The 18,908-nt window shown below is 45.1% G+C and overlaps 1 protein-coding gene across 1 annotated transcript; it reads right to left on the bottom strand.

The window, feature by feature from the left end:
- Positions 1–1,516: 1,516 nt before the first annotated feature.
- On the bottom strand, positions 1,517–18,448 carry LMO1 (LIM domain only 1). The gene is made up of 3 exons (XM_009480546.2): positions 18,243–18,448; positions 6,450–6,575; positions 1,517–1,622 (listed from the first exon to the last, which is right to left on the bottom strand). Exons 1-3 carry the CDS (start codon positions 18,446–18,448, stop codon positions 1,517–1,519), a joined length of 438 nt encoding a protein of 145 aa, XP_009478821.2.
- Between the last annotated feature and the right edge of the window lie 460 nt (positions 18,449–18,908).

Below are 18,908 nucleotides of genomic sequence, written 5' to 3'. Positions count from 1 at the left end.
ACCCAAAACGTCTGTTTATGAAGAAAAATCACTCAATCAATCCATATGTCTGAGGTAGCTTCAGATGACAGGTAATATTTCGAAGCATACCAAGTGTCTAATGGGGTTTTGCTTCTGTTTAGCCATTATTCAACATAGATGTACATAAAAGCATTTCATGCAATGGGCAGAGCCGCACTAAGCTGCACTGCATGCGGCGTTTGCAATTCAGAGAACACACATGCGATCCAGGACCAGTAACCAATTAAGTCATGTCAGGAAAAAAGTACTCGGCGTCTGTTTATTAGAGGAAAGTCGGGTAAATCTAAGAAAAACCAAGACGACAAAATAAATAGAAGTGCAGCCATCCTTTACAGCTACTGGTGCACTGTATTAAAGTGACACTCACCATACAAAGAAATGTGTTTGGTACATTCCAGTGGGTTGCACATGAATTGCATAACCTTGAAAATGATTGCACAAAGCATCGCAGCAGGAACACAGTTCAGAGCTTTTCTACGAGAGAGGCTTCAAATCCGATCGCTTTCGTTACGTGGGAGGTCAAAGCACCTGGCACAGAGTAAGCAAAAAGGGCTGCGAAAAGGGATGCTGTGTCAGCACCCGGTCGCGTTCGAACCCTGACATCAGCAGCTCAGACCTGGATGAGCAATGCCTCACAGGAAAAACCCACTGCCTATCAAAGCCTTGAAATTAATATTCTGATCAACGCCTGGGCACCTGCTGGCAGGGCTGGAGGGAGCCTGTTCCTTGCAGCCCGGACTGGAGCCACCGTATCAGCCGGCCAACAAGCACTCCTGGCCATGGAAATGCTCTGTCTAAATTCACAGAGATGAAAAGCAAGGCATCTCTCAGCCAGCAACTCAGCACCCCACGGCAGCCTTGGTGGGACCTGGCCAGCGACACTGACGGCTCCAGCCATCACCCGCCCACAGCTCATTCCCTCACGTTGTACAGCACAGCAGGTTTTTGGAAACAAGTCTCCGCACAGTTCAGGCGAAGAGGTCTAACTCTGCAGCAGCATTTCTTCCCTCAGTCTGTGTGTGTGAACTCCTGCCTCTGCTTTTATTCATGCAGTTTCCAGGGATCTGTGTATATATTTCTAATAGTCTGCTCAACATCAAGCACAGGAAATACAGGCTTTCACCGCATGGGGAACAAACCACAGCTAAGATGACCAGGAAACATTCATAATTTTTAATTCACACCAGTAATAAAATTGCATTACATTTTTCATAAAATAAATGTTCCAGTTTATATACAGAAAACAGACTGTACAGAGCCCTCCCCCAGACCCCAAAAACTCACAAACATACAGGCAATGCAGTGCTCAGCTAAGCAGGCACAACTGTACATCTAAAATTGTAACTGCTTTGTGTTGGGGGGGAAAAAGTACTACAATGTATATAGTCCTCTCTGGACCAAGAATTAAAAAAATATTGCAGGCAAGCTGACAGGCGCCCTCGCTGCTCGCGCGGCCGAGCGCCCATCCCACAGTGCTTCAGCGAAGCAGGGTTTGTTATTGAACCTGGGACTCGAAGCTCCCGTTCAGCTGCCCTTCCTCATAGTCCATCTGACACAAGATCATGTTGTTCTTCAGGAAAAATTTGTCTCCCACGCAGAATCTGGAAGTTAAAAAGAATTGCTGGTTGTAAGTATGAATAGAGATTAGAACAGGGGGAATTTGGGTCTGAAGGAGACTCTGGGGACCAGAATTTGATTTCCAGCTCTGCTGGTGGTGTGTGACCCCTGGAAGCCCGCATGCTTCTCCCCCCGCTCCCCTTCCCCGCACACGCCCTTGGGTTTTGCCATCCCTTTTCGGGGCACAGAGGTGCTCAGCTCCCAGGCCATAGCTGTACGAAGCAGCTCGGGGAGCGGGTCCCAGTCGCTGCCGGGTCCTGTGCCAGCGGCCGGAGGAGGCCAGGAGCGGCCAAGGGATTTGTCCCTGCAGACGAGAGGTGTCAGCTCTACAGCCAGGAAATCAAACGGGTGATATTACACAGAGACTATTTGAAGTTTTTGCTGGTATCCACATTTCCACGGTTCCCTCGGGTGAGGCAGTATTTACACTAATTTCCAGGCAAGGACTGGCTATTAAGTCTTTCCTCACCCCCTTGTGTACAGTGCAGAACAATAAATAGAAATTTCCTGGTGGCTGGACTCCTAACCTTTATCTTCATTGAGTGAAGGGCACTGCTCTCTATATACCATGTAAATTGTTCTGTTTGTATTGAAGTTGACAGAGAGGTTTGTGATATTTAACAATTTTATTTGACCATTAAGGTCAAAAAAGTTCCACATATAAGATCTAAGAGGTGTGAATTGACAGCCAATAGCTTTTTCCGCCCTGCCTGCTTGCTCAAGAATCAGAAGCTAGTCTTTACTTCTTAAGATAACAAATAACGCTCTTTGCACCCAGTTCAGGGGCTGGGTTTTGTCCATCACACCAAGGGGGCCATGACAGACCAGAGTGCACGGCTATGCCTCACTGCCCCAAGTGCTGAGTCCTAAATCGGCCCCAGGTCCCTAAAGCAGAGAGTCACTCTGGCCCCTGTGCAGAAACGCAGCTCTGAACCGACAGGATGGGGTAGGTACCATCCCCTGGCAAGGCTGAATATTTACTGGGCTTTGAAGGAAGATTAGTGGCAATGATCCCGTCCTCAGGAGACTAGCAGACCTCAAACGCCCATTTCCTTTGCTGCCAGGCAGAGCTTTGGCAGGGACTTGCCTACTCCTTGTCTAAAATGCTTTCTAGATTTGTAACCCAGGCAGCTTCAGGCAGAGCATTTCCATAAAACTGAATATTTTGTGTTACAAGAACAGGAGTGGTCATTTCAGAGCTCCGTTAAAGGTCTGACATGGGCACAAGTTTTCTCCAACTGGACACCTGCAAATAAATTGATTAATTTGCCAAGCTGGTGCAGAGAGATCTGGGCATCGGTTCCCACTTTATATGATTTCACCGGAGACTTTCCATCTTCTTCCCTCTGCAGCATGTGCGTTAGTAGCTCTGAAATTCAACCTTTTTTGTGCATTAAAAAGCTAAAAATTAATCTCAAATTAACAGCTTTAATGCTAAAAGCTGTACTGCACACACTCTCCTGAAAACCACCTTCCCCACCGGTAGGTTTAGTCATGATAAATAACAGACATAGCCGCTTGCTTTCTGCTACTTATCCCTACCTTAAGGACAATATAAATCTCCAGGAAGAGAAAAGCAAAAATTACTCTTGCCACCAGCATCACCAACAGCTGCCTCTTGCCAAACCTGATTTGGGTCTAGAGGAGCCAAAGGAGGAGTTGGAGAACTAGGGAGTTGGGGTGTGTGTCTGTGTATGAGTACATGGGGACTAAAATGCACAGCAGGGGTACCCTGAGACCCTGTGAAGTTTTGGGAGAAGGGCTTGATTCACTGTAAAGGCGACTATTTCTTTCTACCTGCTGGTTGTGCAAACCCAGCAGTAAACTGGGATCTCTTCAGCTGATGCATCGCAACTAGAGACAGAGGATTTAACAGGGCAACTTCAGGTGCAGTTTCACGTGTCCCAACTCACAGCTCTCTTCAGAGTGAGACGAGGGACCGCACTGCCAGCCCCCACACTTGGAGCAGGTTGGTCGCAGAGCCTGTCTGGCTGATCGAGTTCCAGCCAGCAGCGCGAGAAACAGGCGCTGAACCTACCCTGCCGTTTCTACAGAGTGATCTTCTTCTGAGCAAAACCACATTTTAGATCATGGCAACACAAGCAGCTGGATTTCCTGCAACCCTTGTAATATTGACCTATTAGCCAGTTACAGCGGTGACCAACTTTTATGCAGTATTGTGACAAGCAATGTCAACCTTGTAACAGTCTAAAGCATGGCAGGCTGAGTAGCATTGTAGGACTTGCTGCAAACCTGGTGTTTTGGAGAATGAAGCTAATGAAAATACTACACACTCGGTAAAAATGTTAGAGATTTTGCTCTGATGGATTTCACACTCTACACAGACAGAGTCTCGATATAGAAGGGCAAATAAGCTGGAAGAGAACTAGAGAAAGGTCTTCATAATCAAATCTTTTCATAGCTGAAGAACAAGGTGGGGTTTCCAATTCAGAACTAGTTTTGGCATCCACCTCTGCAATTTTGACTTTAGGGTTACTTAAACTCACAGTTCTCAGTTCAGCTTCCAATGTCATCTGTTACAGGAGCACTGCCATTCTGCCCTTTTGGGCCAAAAGCTCTAGAGGATAAGTCATAAAAATTTGTAGCCTTCTGATCTCAGCCAAAAATAACAATCTACACATAGTAGACAGCTCTATGCTGTCTACTAAGCCCATCTTTCAGAAAAACTCAGCTCCTCCCAAACTGGGCAAATCCCTCGTGGATCAAAGCACGACTCTGCCAGAACGGGGGGATTACCTGCGCCTTCCTGCCAGGCAGTGACAGCGCATGGATGTTATTTTAAGGGCAGAGTAGAAGCACACTTTGCACTGAGTGCAGTAACAGTGTTAGCAATTGCAGAGGCAAGAGAGGGAGAGAGGTGCTTTAGAGCCTTTGTAATAAAGGGTGAAATTTATAAGAAATTCCTGAAAAAGAAAACTAGGTGGTACCAGGCTTTGCCACGAGAGAAGCTAGGGTAAAGTAGGCGTTTGATGACAAATACTTATCCTACAGAATCCAAGGCCAAGCCAGCACTCCTGCCTGTGCAGCCCAGAGCCGTGACTTGCCTCTGCCAGAAGGGACGTTTGAGACGCTCCAGCCCTAGTATCAGTGTGGAGTTTGGGAGCACCCCTCTCCCGCCCAGCCTTCATCTGCAGGCTGAAGAAAGCTGAGCCTGAGGGCTGAGCCTGGCAGCACCCCGCAACACTTCCGAGCCTGCAGACAAACCCCATGAGCAACCAGCAATTCCAGCTGTGTGAAGAGAGACCATCTTGGCGAGGGAATGGATTAGCTCTGCAAACAGCCACACGCTGCTGATCGGGAATCACGGCTGTTGCAGAAGCATGTTCAAGAGTGGCAAAACAAGACCGGGCAACTGGAAGACTTAGCGTGGCTTTGGGGAAGGAGCCCAAGGCCGGGAGCCACTAGATGTCACTGCCGCCTCGGCGCTGCCACCGCGCCTGTGGACGCTGCCGATATTAATAGGAGAGTTTTCTACCTCGAACTAACACCGCCTCTGCCTTCAATAACGTGATCGAGTACAGCCACCTGAGCTACAAACTGCTCACCCAATTCTCCTCTTCTCCACTCTGGCACCAACCAGTTGCAACCCCATTCATCCCCATGAACTAAACCACTGTCAGAGGGCATGGAAGGAGAATGAGGCCCCGGTTTGCACGGTCTCCTAAGTTTAGAGGGAAAGGTGGCAGGGGGTTGCATCCACACACACACTGAGTATGGCTACTTCATTAGACATCCCACTGTGACTTTTGTTTTAGGGCAAGTGATGAATTTTTAAGTCAGGCTTTTAAATTGACCTTTACAGAATTAGGTTCTGCATCTTCCCATGAGTTTTGTCATCTCTCTCCCATCACTCACTCTCTCACACCTTCACACGAGCTGAAGCGTTGTCTCCTAGTTTCATCTTTGGGAAACACAACCACAAGTCTACAACATGCACCGCAGCACAGCCCTTGGGCCCTGGGCGGTCACTACAGCCGCAACTGAAGCGGTAAGAACAAGAAGCACTTTCAGGGCTGGCTTGGACAAGCATGGATGGATGCATCAGAAGGTAACACTGTATCATGTCTGGCTCTGTGGGCTTCCATTCTGCCTACAATCACCAACAAACAGGGCGCTGGAAAGATTTTTCACAGCCCTCCCAGATTCAGCTAGCTACAGGTAGCCCGAGGGAAAACTTTGTGCATGACCCTTTATTATCGTCCTTGACAAGCATCTTTCACTGGGTAAAACCCAGCAGAAATACACAAGCCCCACTCAAAATTACACCACCAAGATCCCCTATTAATTACACAACAACTAAAGGGATTTGTTCCTAGTATTGGAAAGGGCTTATCTAGAGTATTTTTCTCCTTCCTGTCCCTTCTCTTTCTGCTTCTTCTTTGCTGTCCCCAGTTTTGAGCCTGTCAGACACCTGATTTAAGCAAAATAACGTCAGTTTGGCAGAGCAGGTCCAGTCTCCATCGTCTGTGTTCTGCAAAGAGGGTAGATCCTGAAAGGACGCTGAAGCGTTCGTTTTACTCAGCAGCAGCTGTGCTGCATACAACCGTGGCCTGATCTGCAGGCTGCGTGCCCCCCCTCGCTTCGCCAACTCCCACCAGCTACAAGGGGATTTGCAGTAAAGGGGCTACAGGTACTTACGTGCATCACCCAGGTCAGCCTAATAAACCAGCCCAAGTCACGCCAGCAGGCTGTGAGCCCCAGACAGCTAGCGTGGATCAAACATTTCCCCTATTTTACGGGCAAAGGTATAAATTAGTTTGTGTTTGTGTGTATAATAACTGTGTCCTCACCGCTGGTTGCAGAGCTGACAGGCAAAGCAGTCCAAATGGTAAACATTATCTCTGGCCCTCATCACCATCTCAAAGGCAGGGATCAGTTTACTGCAGGCAGCACAATTCCCGGTGGTACCAAAGAGCCTGCCAAAGAAGCACAATCATTAGAAGCCATTTTAATTAAATGGTGGAAGGACTAATTAAGTGTAATTAGCAGTATCAAATACTGTATTGCACCAATAAATAGAAGTTGCAGTCTCCATTTCGCTGACCAACCAGTGTGCGGGAACTTGGGATAAAACTGCCTGGTGAGCAGGCTCCGATTGTCGAGATGAAACTTCATTTGGTTTGCGAGCCTAGGGCTAATTTGCTGTCTAATGGAGAAAAGCATTAAACACTTAGAGCACTATTTTGGGGCTCACAAAATTTCAGTCAAAAACTATCTGCCTCTCCGCAGCGGTGGGGTAGGTGTTCAGAGCCGCCCGTCCTCCTCTGTGTGTGCTGGCCCTGTCTGTGTTTGGCCACAACCTAACGGAGGGATAGGCTGGCAGCCTCTCGCAGCAAGATGCAGAAGACCTGCAAACTTTGCCAACCCTGGCAGGCAACACTATAATATAGCTCAGGAAGAACCTCACTTACCTGCTGTTTAAAACAAAAAAAGCACAATTTCTCTTGCAATGAGTACAACAGCATTTTGCAAGGCATCTCAGAGAGCAAGCCCTCCTCCCTGGCTGTGCCCCCCTCCTCCTGTCTCCACGTGCCCCCCGGGAGCTGGCTAAGCCCTTCCACCGCCGCCCAAACAGCACGCTCAGCCATTCCACTTCAGCTCCCCGGTCCTCGAGGACAGCCCTTCAGCACTGGCAGCTTTGCCATTTTCATCTTGGCTTTCACTATCTGTCTCCCCAGATGTCTGCTGCTCTTACAGCTCCCGCCGGGGGACTCAACCAAGACTGCAGCATCCTTCCCCTGGCCCAATTCTCCAAGATGGCCCTGCAGACCCTTGTGCGCGCCAGGAGCAGCACGCCACTGCGACGATAAAGCCACGCAAACCAGCCAGGGCATGAATCAACAGGCCGACAAAACCAAATTTCACCCGAGACTGTGGTCAATACGCATATAGTAGTTACTTTGCTTAGTAGATGATAAAAATCATATTGTTGGGACGACGAGCCTCAAGATGTACGGTTCCGGCTGACCATTAGCTCTGCGCGTGCAACGCGTCACTGCCCGCAGACAGATTCGGGCTCGCGGTTTGTTTCAAGCCATTGGTTCTGGCTGATTCCACAACAGGCAGACGAGAAGCATCAGGAAAATCTATAACCAATTTCTAAACCTGCAATTTGCCAAGCTAATCAATACTAATTATTACTGGCCAGTAATTGTGAATTAAAACACCCAGCAATGTTACAGAAACCTCCACACAACTCTCCCACCCTCACACAGTGCCATGCTACCAAAGTCAGCTTGCTCTTCAGCTATAAAAAAAGGCTACCCTTATTTTTCATTAGAAGTGGTATCTGTGGTCTTTCATTACACCTGGCTGGAAAACCCCAAGACTTCCTATGAAGAAACAGCACTACGTTTCCCCTGAAAGCTAAACAACGCAAACCAAATGGAAACACTTGCGCTATAATGGGGCAGGACAGAAAAATCGCAATGGGAGTACCAAAATTTCTTCCCCTAAGATCCATCATATCAGGGCTGAAAGGCAGAGTAAAATCCCAGGTAGTAGTTTTCACTGGCAAACTCAGACCATGTAATTGGTAACGGGGCAGCTCCTTTCTCCCTGCAAGCGGACTCCGGCTTGCTCCTGCTCCCACAGGCAGGCAGGGGAGGCAGCTGAGCACGGTGCTTGGCCGCTTAACGCCAGCAGACAGGACTGAAAAAATGTGGCACTGAAAGGCGTGCAGGTCTCCACCCTGAAACGCCCTGGCTCTTATTCAGCACCCACTCACAAATCAAGCCATTAATACCGACATCCCTCCCTCCCCCCGCAACGTAGCTGCCCCCCTCGACGGTACCTCACTTGGGCATAGCAAAACCTGACAGCTTTTGCCAGAGTTTTGCCATTCTCCATAAAATCAGGCATCTGTTTTTAGAGTACCCAAGTCACAGGAAACTCAAAAAATGAGTCCAATACGTGTTAGGCAGGGAAAGTGGGAGGTTAATCCTAGATTTGCTCTGTGCCCAGCACTGCTACATGCACAAGTATAAAATATCCATTATTCATTAGCATCACAGTTGTGTGGAGCTCAATCTAGATTAAACAAAATAAAGGGGCCCCAGACAGCACCATTTGCATTGTTAAGCAGGCGCTTTTCTTCAGCCTTCAAATAGGAGACTTTTCTAAATGGAAATGATGGGGAAATTTGGACAGATGTTCACTTAACTATTTAAACAGTTAGCTTAAGAAACATGAAAAATGTATTTGGCATCGCATTCACCTGTCTCCTTTCAGCGGTTTGGGGGGTAAACCAATTGTTAAACAGCTTTGACTGTTTGCATAAGATCTGAAGCTTATGTTCTGTCCAGCTGAAATCGTGTTGCCTTCTAATGTCTACATAAACGTAGCTTCCAGCTAGTCGGCGTGCTAATCTTTTTCTCTTCTATCAAGTTTCACAGTCCTCCATACCCTCCCTTTCCCAACAGATGAACATTTCACACTTATTCTAGCACTTCCTAATTTTAATCTGCTTTTCAGGGAGTGATTTAGAGCCCTGTATATTCACCATGCTTCTAAAAATACACTGTAACTTGTAGCTCAGTGAACATGATTTTTTTTAACCTGCTGGAAGAAGAAGCAAAATGAACACAGACTTTTGCCTTTTTTGTTTGCTGATACCTATTTACCCAGAAGCTACTTGAGCTGAAACTTTCTGAGGTGGGGAGCTTAACATTATTGGAGGAGGGAGAGAAGACAAGGAGCAGGAGGAAAATCTTCCAGCCCAAGCCCCATCTGTGGTTAAATTTAAAATAACCCCACATGAACAAACTGATCTGCATTCTGTCCCCCAGACACCTTCATAACAGATGCAATTCTCTCTCGCACATTCACGCACACGAAGTTGAAGCGCATTAGAAAAATCTATCAGAAGATGTTCAGCATCTACTTACCGGCTTGGAGCTATTAGTATAAAAGAAGCTGGAAATACAGAAAGGTTTCAGTTGTTTTGCTTCTTCTAAAAACCCCATTTTTTTTTCATCTCCCTTTGAAGTTAAACAGCAACAATTTTTAAGTACAGATTTATCCCTGCTTATGTAACGGGAAGACCTAGCCAGCTTGTAAATAAGCATAGACTATGCAGATTTAAAATTTAGCACAATTAAACTTTTACCCTGTGGTAGTAATTATGTTTAATGGCTCTTAGCCTGAACTTAACCATGTCTATTGTTGTCAGCCAGTCTAAAAGCAGGAGTTTGTCCAAGGACAATTTTCTGTAGTTTATAGGCACACTAAAAACCCTGCTACGTGCTGTCCTCATTGGCCATTGATGTCAGTGTGTAGAGTAAAAATTAAAGCTAATTGGCAAACAGGAGCAGCAGAGAATGCAAATGAATTAATGGGAAAGGAAGGGAGCGCTCCTGGGACTGTCCTAGGCAACTGTTGAAGGAAGCTTTTTATGTAGACTTATCTGGGCTAAAGAGTAGTCTTCTGCATGATGATCCAGACTTCACCAGCTCCTCAAATACACCTGAAATTAATTCAAATTACAGTAAAGTCAACAGCATCCTACAGGTTTTGTGGAAAAAAAGAATGGTAAAGGGTCCTTACCATAGGGAAAACAGGAAAAAACTTCTTATATGAACACATTAAGTTTAGCACCTTTTAACAGGTATTTCCTTCTTTGACCAAAATGTGCAGGGTGGCTAAACTGAGAACCTGATTGCCTATTTCTGTCACCACTAGAAACAACAATCTGTTTTAGCCATTGCCCACAAGGAGAGAGTCCCCATTTCTTCTCCTCTCTCTAGCCTGGAGTCTGACTAGCTAGCAGCTTGCAATCGAGAAAGAGGGAGAAAATCTTCCCTCCACAGAAAGAGTGAAAATTTTGGAGCTGTTGACTTCACAGGAGACAAAAAGAGGAACCAGGACATGCACATATAAATAATGAGTGGTACAGAAAGGATAGGTTGGGAGCATCAGTCGGATTTTTTTTTTAAACAACACAAGAACAAGACAAGTTCAAAATTAAACAGCTGAGTTGAGACTGATAAATCCCCAAAACAGGAGGCTTTTTCAACACTGAAAGGTAAGAATTATGAGTTGAAAGAGGACTAAACACTTACCTACAGATAAATATCTACATCTGTAGATATTGTGTACAGCTACATAGTTCTATATATATTTTTATATCCAGATTATCTGGATACATTTTTGAAGAGCTACTGAACCCCATTCTCATATTCTCTCCAGCTAGTAGGTGAAATAGCTTTTCCCATACACCCTCCCTATATGCCTGCTGCCATTATTTCCTAGCTCCACCAGGACCTGCTGTAGAACAAGACTTGCTTTACGTAACTGAAACTCATCATCATGAAAAGAAAAGGTTTTGCCCCTACCGTTTGAAACAAACCAACAACTACTCTTCCAGTGAGGACAGCTCTTAACAGCTTGCAATCAGTGTTTTTTCCCATCTGTGGATATTACAAACATGCTGAGCTACACGTGTGATTTGACCACGGTACTGAATATGCCAATAATTGCAGGGAAAGCCTGAACATCACTTAAAAAGATAAAAATAATAAGCTTAAAAGCAACTTCAGACTCGAGGTTCCCAACTTCCCTGTAGTCAGTCCTTGTTTAATATTCAGAGAAAGCCTTAGCAACAGGCATTTCAGCATGGTAAATACATGTTAGCTGGTGCACCCTCCTTCCCAGGACACCATTGTCAGTGCTGCAGTGGGAAGTCACGTCAGCTGAACGAAAGGAAATGCATTTTGATACTAATGAAGTTGGTCAAGCTGTCCTGTCATGAAGCCTTCAAGTTCAATCCCAAAGAATTTATATCTTGCATGCCAAAGTGTTTGGCATTCATGGATAGCATAGCGGGAGGAGTTGAATCAGTGCAGTACAAAAAAGCCCTCTGGTTGGGTGATCGCACTAGTTCAGAGATTACTGGGCATAAACTTCAAGGTTGCTGAAGGGCATCTGTTTTCAGTTGAAGAATGCATCTGAATGTTCACTTATTTTTACTCCTTTGGTCTCTCCCTCCATATTTTCAGATACTTACAGTGGGGTTGGGACTCTTAGCAGGTAGGAGAAGTCCAAGTCCTCCTCCCCTGCCCTAGCCTTCCTTATGGTATAACTGAAGCCGCTGACCTTAAAACCCATCTTGGTTGTCTCTGGCACTGTTGAACATATATGCAACAACGTTCTCTTAGGGGAGTTTAAAAACAGCAGTCAGAAAACAGCAAGGTTGAAAGTGCTAGAGGCATGTTAGTATACCACAGCCTGGAAGAATTACTGCCCATGAGCTTTCCTCCTGACTGGGAGGTGTGGAGAAGGGGAAAAAAAAAGGGGGGGGGTGGGGTCAGAAGCAAGCAAACAAACCAAGTATTGCTTGTTTATCCTGAAAGGTATGGGCTGTGAGAAGCCCCTGGACCAGCTACTATGTAGAAAAAAAAAAAAAAAAAAAAAAAATCTGTGCTTTAACATCACAAAGCACAGCAACGTTGCCACGACACATTATATTTTGAGCCTAATTAATCCTCCTTAATCTGTACAGATACCAAGTGTAGAAGTGAGGGTATCCTACACAGCAAGCGAGACACTCCGTCCTGCGATGCAAGAACAGCACTTCAATTTTGCAACGTTTTTAGGCTCTGAGCAGATACCATTTGTTCAGCCACACTGCATTTATACCTCTCCTCCCCATGCGGAATGTGTGCCTTGAAAAGGAGGCAGGGCATGCTCTCCGTGCATGCATGCACACTATGCTCCTCTGGTGGAAAAAAATTCCAAAGACTCTCCATGCTGCTTCAAAGGTGTTGCAGCCTCTGCAGGCTCAAGCTACATTCACAGTATGTGATGTCTCCGGTAGATTAACTTAAATTCTGCTAGTTTCAGCATGTACTTCTTAGTTCCTGAAGACTTGTGCTCACGCGTACAACTGTGGTTTAATTGTTTGGCTTAAGGCCTTCGTTACCGACTTGAGGAAGCCCACCAGAAGGAGGGTATTTGCGTGCGTCCTCCTGTGCCAAAGAGCAGGGAGCCCATGTTTGTGCAAGATCGCTTTTCGTATCCCACAACAAAATTAAACCCTGCACATTTGCCAGATACAGACCACTTCATCTAAAGGGCTCCCAAAGAGAATCACTAACAGAACGAACCCACTGGGGCAGTCAGAGCAGAGCAAAAAACAGTATCCAACAACTGGAAACTACAGTACCGGGTCAGCGGACTCATTTGGACTAGGAGCTACCCAGGGTGGAGTTCAAGCCTCCGTGATACAAACAGCGCTGAGGGGCACCAGTGCCAGGGGATGGCAAACCTGCCAGGACACCTCCGTCCCTCAGATGCGGCATGCAGGGCTGCTCTGCCTGCCAGAGGCACCCATGCCACGCTCAGGTTGCAGCACCGATGCTGTGCTGATGTTGCGGCACCGATCGAAACACATGGGAGAATTTCCATGAAATCAACTGTGAACAGCATCAGGGCTTCCCAGAAAGCCCTTCTCTCTTACTGATTTGCCATCATTTTTTAATGCAGGTTTTGAGCTTTCTTTGGAGTCTAATTAAGGCCCTAATCAGTTTAAATGATGAAAAACTTTCCCAACACCAGCATTATCAAACACAGAGAAGCAACAGTTCTGCTCTTGTCAAAGCGAGCCTGACTCGCCTTTGCTCCTGTGAGGGCACCATGCCGAGTAAAAAGGAAAAATCACGTTCTTCATCAGCACTTCACAGTGAAATTTAAGTTGTCAGTTCCTCCTGGGAAATTCTGATGCAAGACCCAAACCATCCCTGTGAACTGGAGCTTGGTGAACGTTTAATTACACCTAGGAAGAAACACACATTGCTGCGTGGGGGCTGCGAGGAGCCATCTGAGCTGCACGCTAAGCTTCTCTGTCCCAGAAGCAGTTTCTTCAATAGCATTTGCTTATCAAAAATAATTAGAGGTAGGAATGCTGGAACTGTGATTATGAAACAAATGGTAAATCTATTTGCTCAGACAAAATGTATCAAAAGATACATCTAGACACAGCTGGAGACTGAGGTGATACTGCAAGGATAACAACTCAAGATCCAATTTCATCTTTCATGATTAAAAAATGAGCAAGAAAGTGTTTTATGAAATGTGAAGGTTAACAAATGTTCCTTCACAAGCAATGACGACAGTTTATCTTTTGAAACAAATGATCAGGCTATGGTCTGCTAGCAGCTCCTGAAATATATTTGAAAGATTTCTTCTAAAAACCCACTGAGGACCAGCACATGCAGCCGGCAGCCCACCGCGCTGCCGACACCTCGGGCAAAGCCGGCTCCAAAGCAACGCTGACACAGCAGGGCAGGAGCCAGCCGTGCTCCTGTCCCAGCACTCTGCCCCACACCGATGGCAAGAGTCCGGAAATTCATCCCTGTCCCCGATCCGTGCAGTGGCCACAGTTGCTCCAGTACGGCAGAGCTGCTCTTCGCTGACAACGGCAACACAGGGGCTCTCGACACCTGCCTGCAGGAGGGGTGGCACAAGCAGGGGCCCAGACCTGCAAATTGCTGCATTTCTAAGCTGCCCAAAATATTCCAGGAGTGCTTTCTGTCTATAGGTAAGCACCTATACAATGCTGCCTCCAAAGTGATAATGCGAGCGGGAGCCTGATGCTGGGTGTTAGTGGTTTGGTCTGTGCAGCCCTGGGCAGGAACAAGCCTGCTGCATGCTTATAGATGGAGACAGCGCAAGGGGAGGGGAAAGCACATCTCGCCAGGTAATGAAGCACATATTCCCAAACTACACACTCAGCTCACAGGCAAATTCAAAGAAACATTGGTCTATAAAGAGATTATGAAACATGAATTTTTTTCTCTTGGTCATTACACAGCAATACTCCTTTTGGACTTCAAATATAAGAGATACATATATTTACATTTATGGGCACAAAAACAGTCTAGCTTTCAATTTTTCACGTGACGGTTGACCTACTAAATATCAGTGCAATATTCATCCTGTTCTTATTCAAAGGCATATAGAGGAAGTGGCCAACTATAAATTCCTTTGTCCTCCAGATAAAGTACTCCCCTTTTGGTGAGAGTACAGTATGAAGTATGAAAACTTATTTTTAGGAATGAATTCTGCTAAAATTTGACTAGTAGAACAAATACCATGAGTTGTTGAACAAGATGAAAAAAGATGTGGATAGAGGCTCTAGAACTATTAAAGGGAAGGAATTATATAATGATGGGAATGGGTAATTCTCCAAGAAGAAAAATTCAAATTACCAGGAGTGAACAGACAATAAAGAAGATGTTGATGACAACTTTAGTTCCTTCTATTAATAGAACTAATAGTTAAAATTGAGAGAGAAAGAAATATGTGTAGAAGGCAACAGAAACTGTTTTAAAGTAAAAAAAATTGCTTTAAAATTCCATAAAATACAAGATCGCATAGCGGTGCCCTTACCCCTATCCTAGGACCCTGCAATGGTTCCTTAGCATCAGGAGAACAGAACACAGGAGTGCGGCAGAACCCCCCCTAAAAATAGTATAAACCTAAACTTACTTATCAGTGAGAACACAAAACATCACAGATGTAAAAGCTGGGTAAATTTCCTGGGATATGACAATTGTTCTTCCCGATAAAAAACAAGTAAGAAATATTTCTAGTGGTCAAAGCTGCTGTAACAGACTAAATTTGGATAGGGGAAAAATATTTAAAGTAGGAAGTAGTACCACCCCCCCACCCACCCACCACCCTGCTCCCCGCCAAATTTAGCTAGTAGCACAATATATGTATACATAGCCATCATTGGAGGAGGTTGACTAGCCAAAGACCTAGAGGAGACTGTGTAGCCAGTTGAAGTGTTTGGTACCCTACTGCAATACGGGCAGATGTCCCCCATTTTTACTCACAATACCTACAATTTCTTAGGCATGAAGAATGTCTGGCCCCGTTTTACTGGGCCACATAAACCTTGTCTCCACAATTTAACCATGCTGCACAAATAGCAACAGACTTCCCCCTTGGTGGACCGGGGATTATTCTAACCCAACAAAAGGAGGCAGAGGGGCTACGAGATCCCTTTCAGGCACAGAACAAGTTTGCTTCAGAGACCACACTTAACTGCTGCTGTGACAGAAGCTGCGCAGACATGGTCAAACACTAGCCCCAACTGTTGTCTTCCATGTTTCATGTCACAAATTGCCCCCTCTTCTCAAAGACAGGACGTGGGCTGTCTCCTGGGATCTGCAACTGCTGGCTTCTTTCCCATCTCTAGCACAGACCTCTGGTGTGCCCCAGAAAGTTGTGCCATCTCGGGACCAGTGAGATCACAGATTAAGCTTTTCCACCTCAAAGAAGCTCAGGTTTATCTCAGGATAAACCGAGGAAAGAAAGAAATGCTCTACACAACTGCAATGATGAAAAGGTTCTTCTAAGTTTAACAGCATCGATACAGCTCTCCTTCGGCACTTTAACATGTCTGATTTGATGCCACATGTTATTTTTGTTATGAAACTAGAACAAACCACAATCAATACAGTGCTCATTAAATGGACAAAACACAGGGTAGCTTGTAGGTCTCAAATAACAAATGTAAATGGGAATCACCTCCCAGCTAAGTATTTCCAGTAGGGTTCTGCAACATGTAGAATAACACTGAATATCTACCTTCCAGGTCAGATTAAAAACCAACCAACCAACCAACCAACACACACAACACTGTTTATCAGGTGCGCAAATGACAAAGTCTAGAGAAGCGATAAATAATGAAGAGGAGGATGACTGATGTAGAGACCTGGATCGGCAAGCTGAGTGCAAACAAGATACATGTTCTAATACAACCAAGTATAGAAACACCCTAGAAACTAATGCAGCCTATGCTTTCTGGAAGTAAGACTATTACTGGAAGAAACTCTCCTGAAAGGTTTTGGGGTCCTTGCGATTAGCACCAAGCACGACCCAATTGTGATACCATGATGAAAAGAAACGATGCAATCCTTGACAAGGGAAGATCAAGAGCTGTTATATTCTTGACACATCAGAATTATGTCCACAACTCAGAAAGAGTACAGCTGAACTGAAGGAGGGTCGGTGAAGAACCAAAATGCTAATTTGGGCTTAGAAATCTGTGCGTTGAAGAACCTTCTGGAGCTCAGTTTCTTCAGCTTAGCAGAGACAGGGTTAAGGATACTTCCAGAGCAAGTGACTTATGGCATTAGTAAATACTCAGACTTAAGACAAGGTACAAAAATTACTTCGTGACAGTGAAGATAGTTAACTCTTTCCTCATTGCACCCCTTCCACCTTTCCAAAGGCTGCTTATCCTGTCTTTCTCCCTTCAGATCTATTGCACCCTATCCAAGCTCCTCCTCACTTACGTTTTTGGGGATGCATCCCATGTAACCCAGTATGGACCTGCAAATGCTGCCTGAGTGACAGAATTTCGGCTGAGACATTTCACGTGTACCCTAGAGAGTTTCAACTCAGGCAGGAGCAAAAAATCCTCATGTGGGCAGGATGCTCTTGTACACTGGCTAAAAGGCAAGGTGGCAGCTCCCATATGGCAGCTAACAGACTTATTTCTTCTATTTGGCTCAGTGCTTAAGCTCTCATTTTTAGAAGAAGAAACTTGTTTGTTCAAGTTTACTAAGATAATATTTACTAAAGATTTTCAGGAATATGTTTTACATTGAAAAACGAGGCATCTGATCATTGAGACTAATCTAGATGGCCTCTGGACACCACAAGGTTAGACAGCATTTTACCTCCCTATCTTAAAACAGCATGTTGGTTTTGTTTTGCTTCAGATGTGTTTGCTGGTTGAGGTTGCATAAGAAATACTATCAGTGCTTTAGGAAAAAAAAAAAAAAAAAAAAGAAAAGAAAAACACACACATTAGCTGGAGATCAACTACACTCTTCCAAAGGAAAAAAAAAGCAAAACTCAGAGTGTTTTGTGGTGTGACCCTCATAAGAATGTTTGCATTAGGGCTGCTGTCTTATTAAAATTAATTTGCGTTTATATATTTTGTACAAAACCCCCATACACACCAGGCAAAAAAATCCCATGTGTTGTTATGTATTGCAAACACACACTGACAGGGTAATTCTAACTCAGAGTCAGTGATGGTCTCCGCAGACTTCCTCATGAAGAAAATTTTTTTTTAAGTTGATCTGTAATTTTCGAGTGTTTTGCTCTGTTTACTTAGGGAAGAGACAAGAGCCCCTGGGGAGGAACCCTACTCAATGTAAGCACTAGAAATCTATCTAAAAGCTATCACTGAAAAAGAAAAGGTAAGGGTTTGGTCAGATCTTAGTCAATATGTAGGAGTATAACATCAAAGATATGCAAGAAGAATTAACAGTCTTTTCCTAATTTTCTCAGCAAGCACTCTTTGTTCTTGTTGGTTCATAATAATAAAGAGATAAGTCATGCCCTCTTCCTTCTACCTTGACCTAAAAATAGGATGCCACCTCCCGGACTACAAAATACGTTAAGTGCAAATAAAAAGCCATGCTTAATCAGAGGAAGAAACTCCAACCTCTTCTGGGCAGACCATGAACAAGTACATGTTTTCATAGTAGAGGTTTAGAAAGACAAACAGCTGGCAGCATACTGAGAGGCTTTGGGAAGAGCCCACAGTACGTTCCTCTATTTACCTCAGGTAATCTCTGCGGCAAAGAATGAGATTCGCTTTTGTGTAAAGAGTTGATCCAACCTCTCCAAGACGGCAGTCACAGCAGGCACACTTTAGACAGTCTTCATGCCAATACTTATCCAGAGCCTTCAGCAGGTACCGGTCCTTGATCTTCCGGTTGCAGCCAGCACAGCCCTTCTGCTTCCCTTTGGGTTGGACAGATAACATTGGCACACCTGCAACACAAACAAAGCATTTTGTTTAGAAGATATCAAACAGCTTGAATAGGTTTCCTGCATTCGGGGTACCACTGAGAGCTATAGGTAGATCTGCGAGCAAATACTGCTGCTGGTTTCATTACAAGGAGTTCACATTGCAAGGAGCTGATGGTCAAAGGAACTTAAAATTCATTTGCGGTCACAGGGTAAGTGGGAGTGTGACACTTGCAGGAACGCAGCCCTTTTTTCCTAAGGGTAGGGCTGACACAAAGCACCAGACTTTTTTTAATTAACATCTTGCAGCAGAATAAACTGGCTGCAATGTCAACATGTGCTTTTTCCCCTCATTACCAGTACCCTTGTGTTGTTGATTACCTGCCACAGGCAATTACAAAGATCAGAAGGGCCACCACTATACGTACCCCAAGTCCAACATCTTGGCTGGATCAAGCTTGATGTGGAAAGGAGAG

Source organism: Pelecanus crispus, chromosome 6 (genome assembly GCF_030463565.1).
Source record: "Pelecanus crispus isolate bPelCri1 chromosome 6, bPelCri1.pri, whole genome shotgun sequence".
Taxonomy (NCBI): Eukaryota; Metazoa; Chordata; class Aves; order Pelecaniformes; family Pelecanidae; genus Pelecanus; species Pelecanus crispus.
Note: the sequence above shows the minus strand (reverse complement) of the source record. Positions and strands in the feature narration are given on the sequence as shown.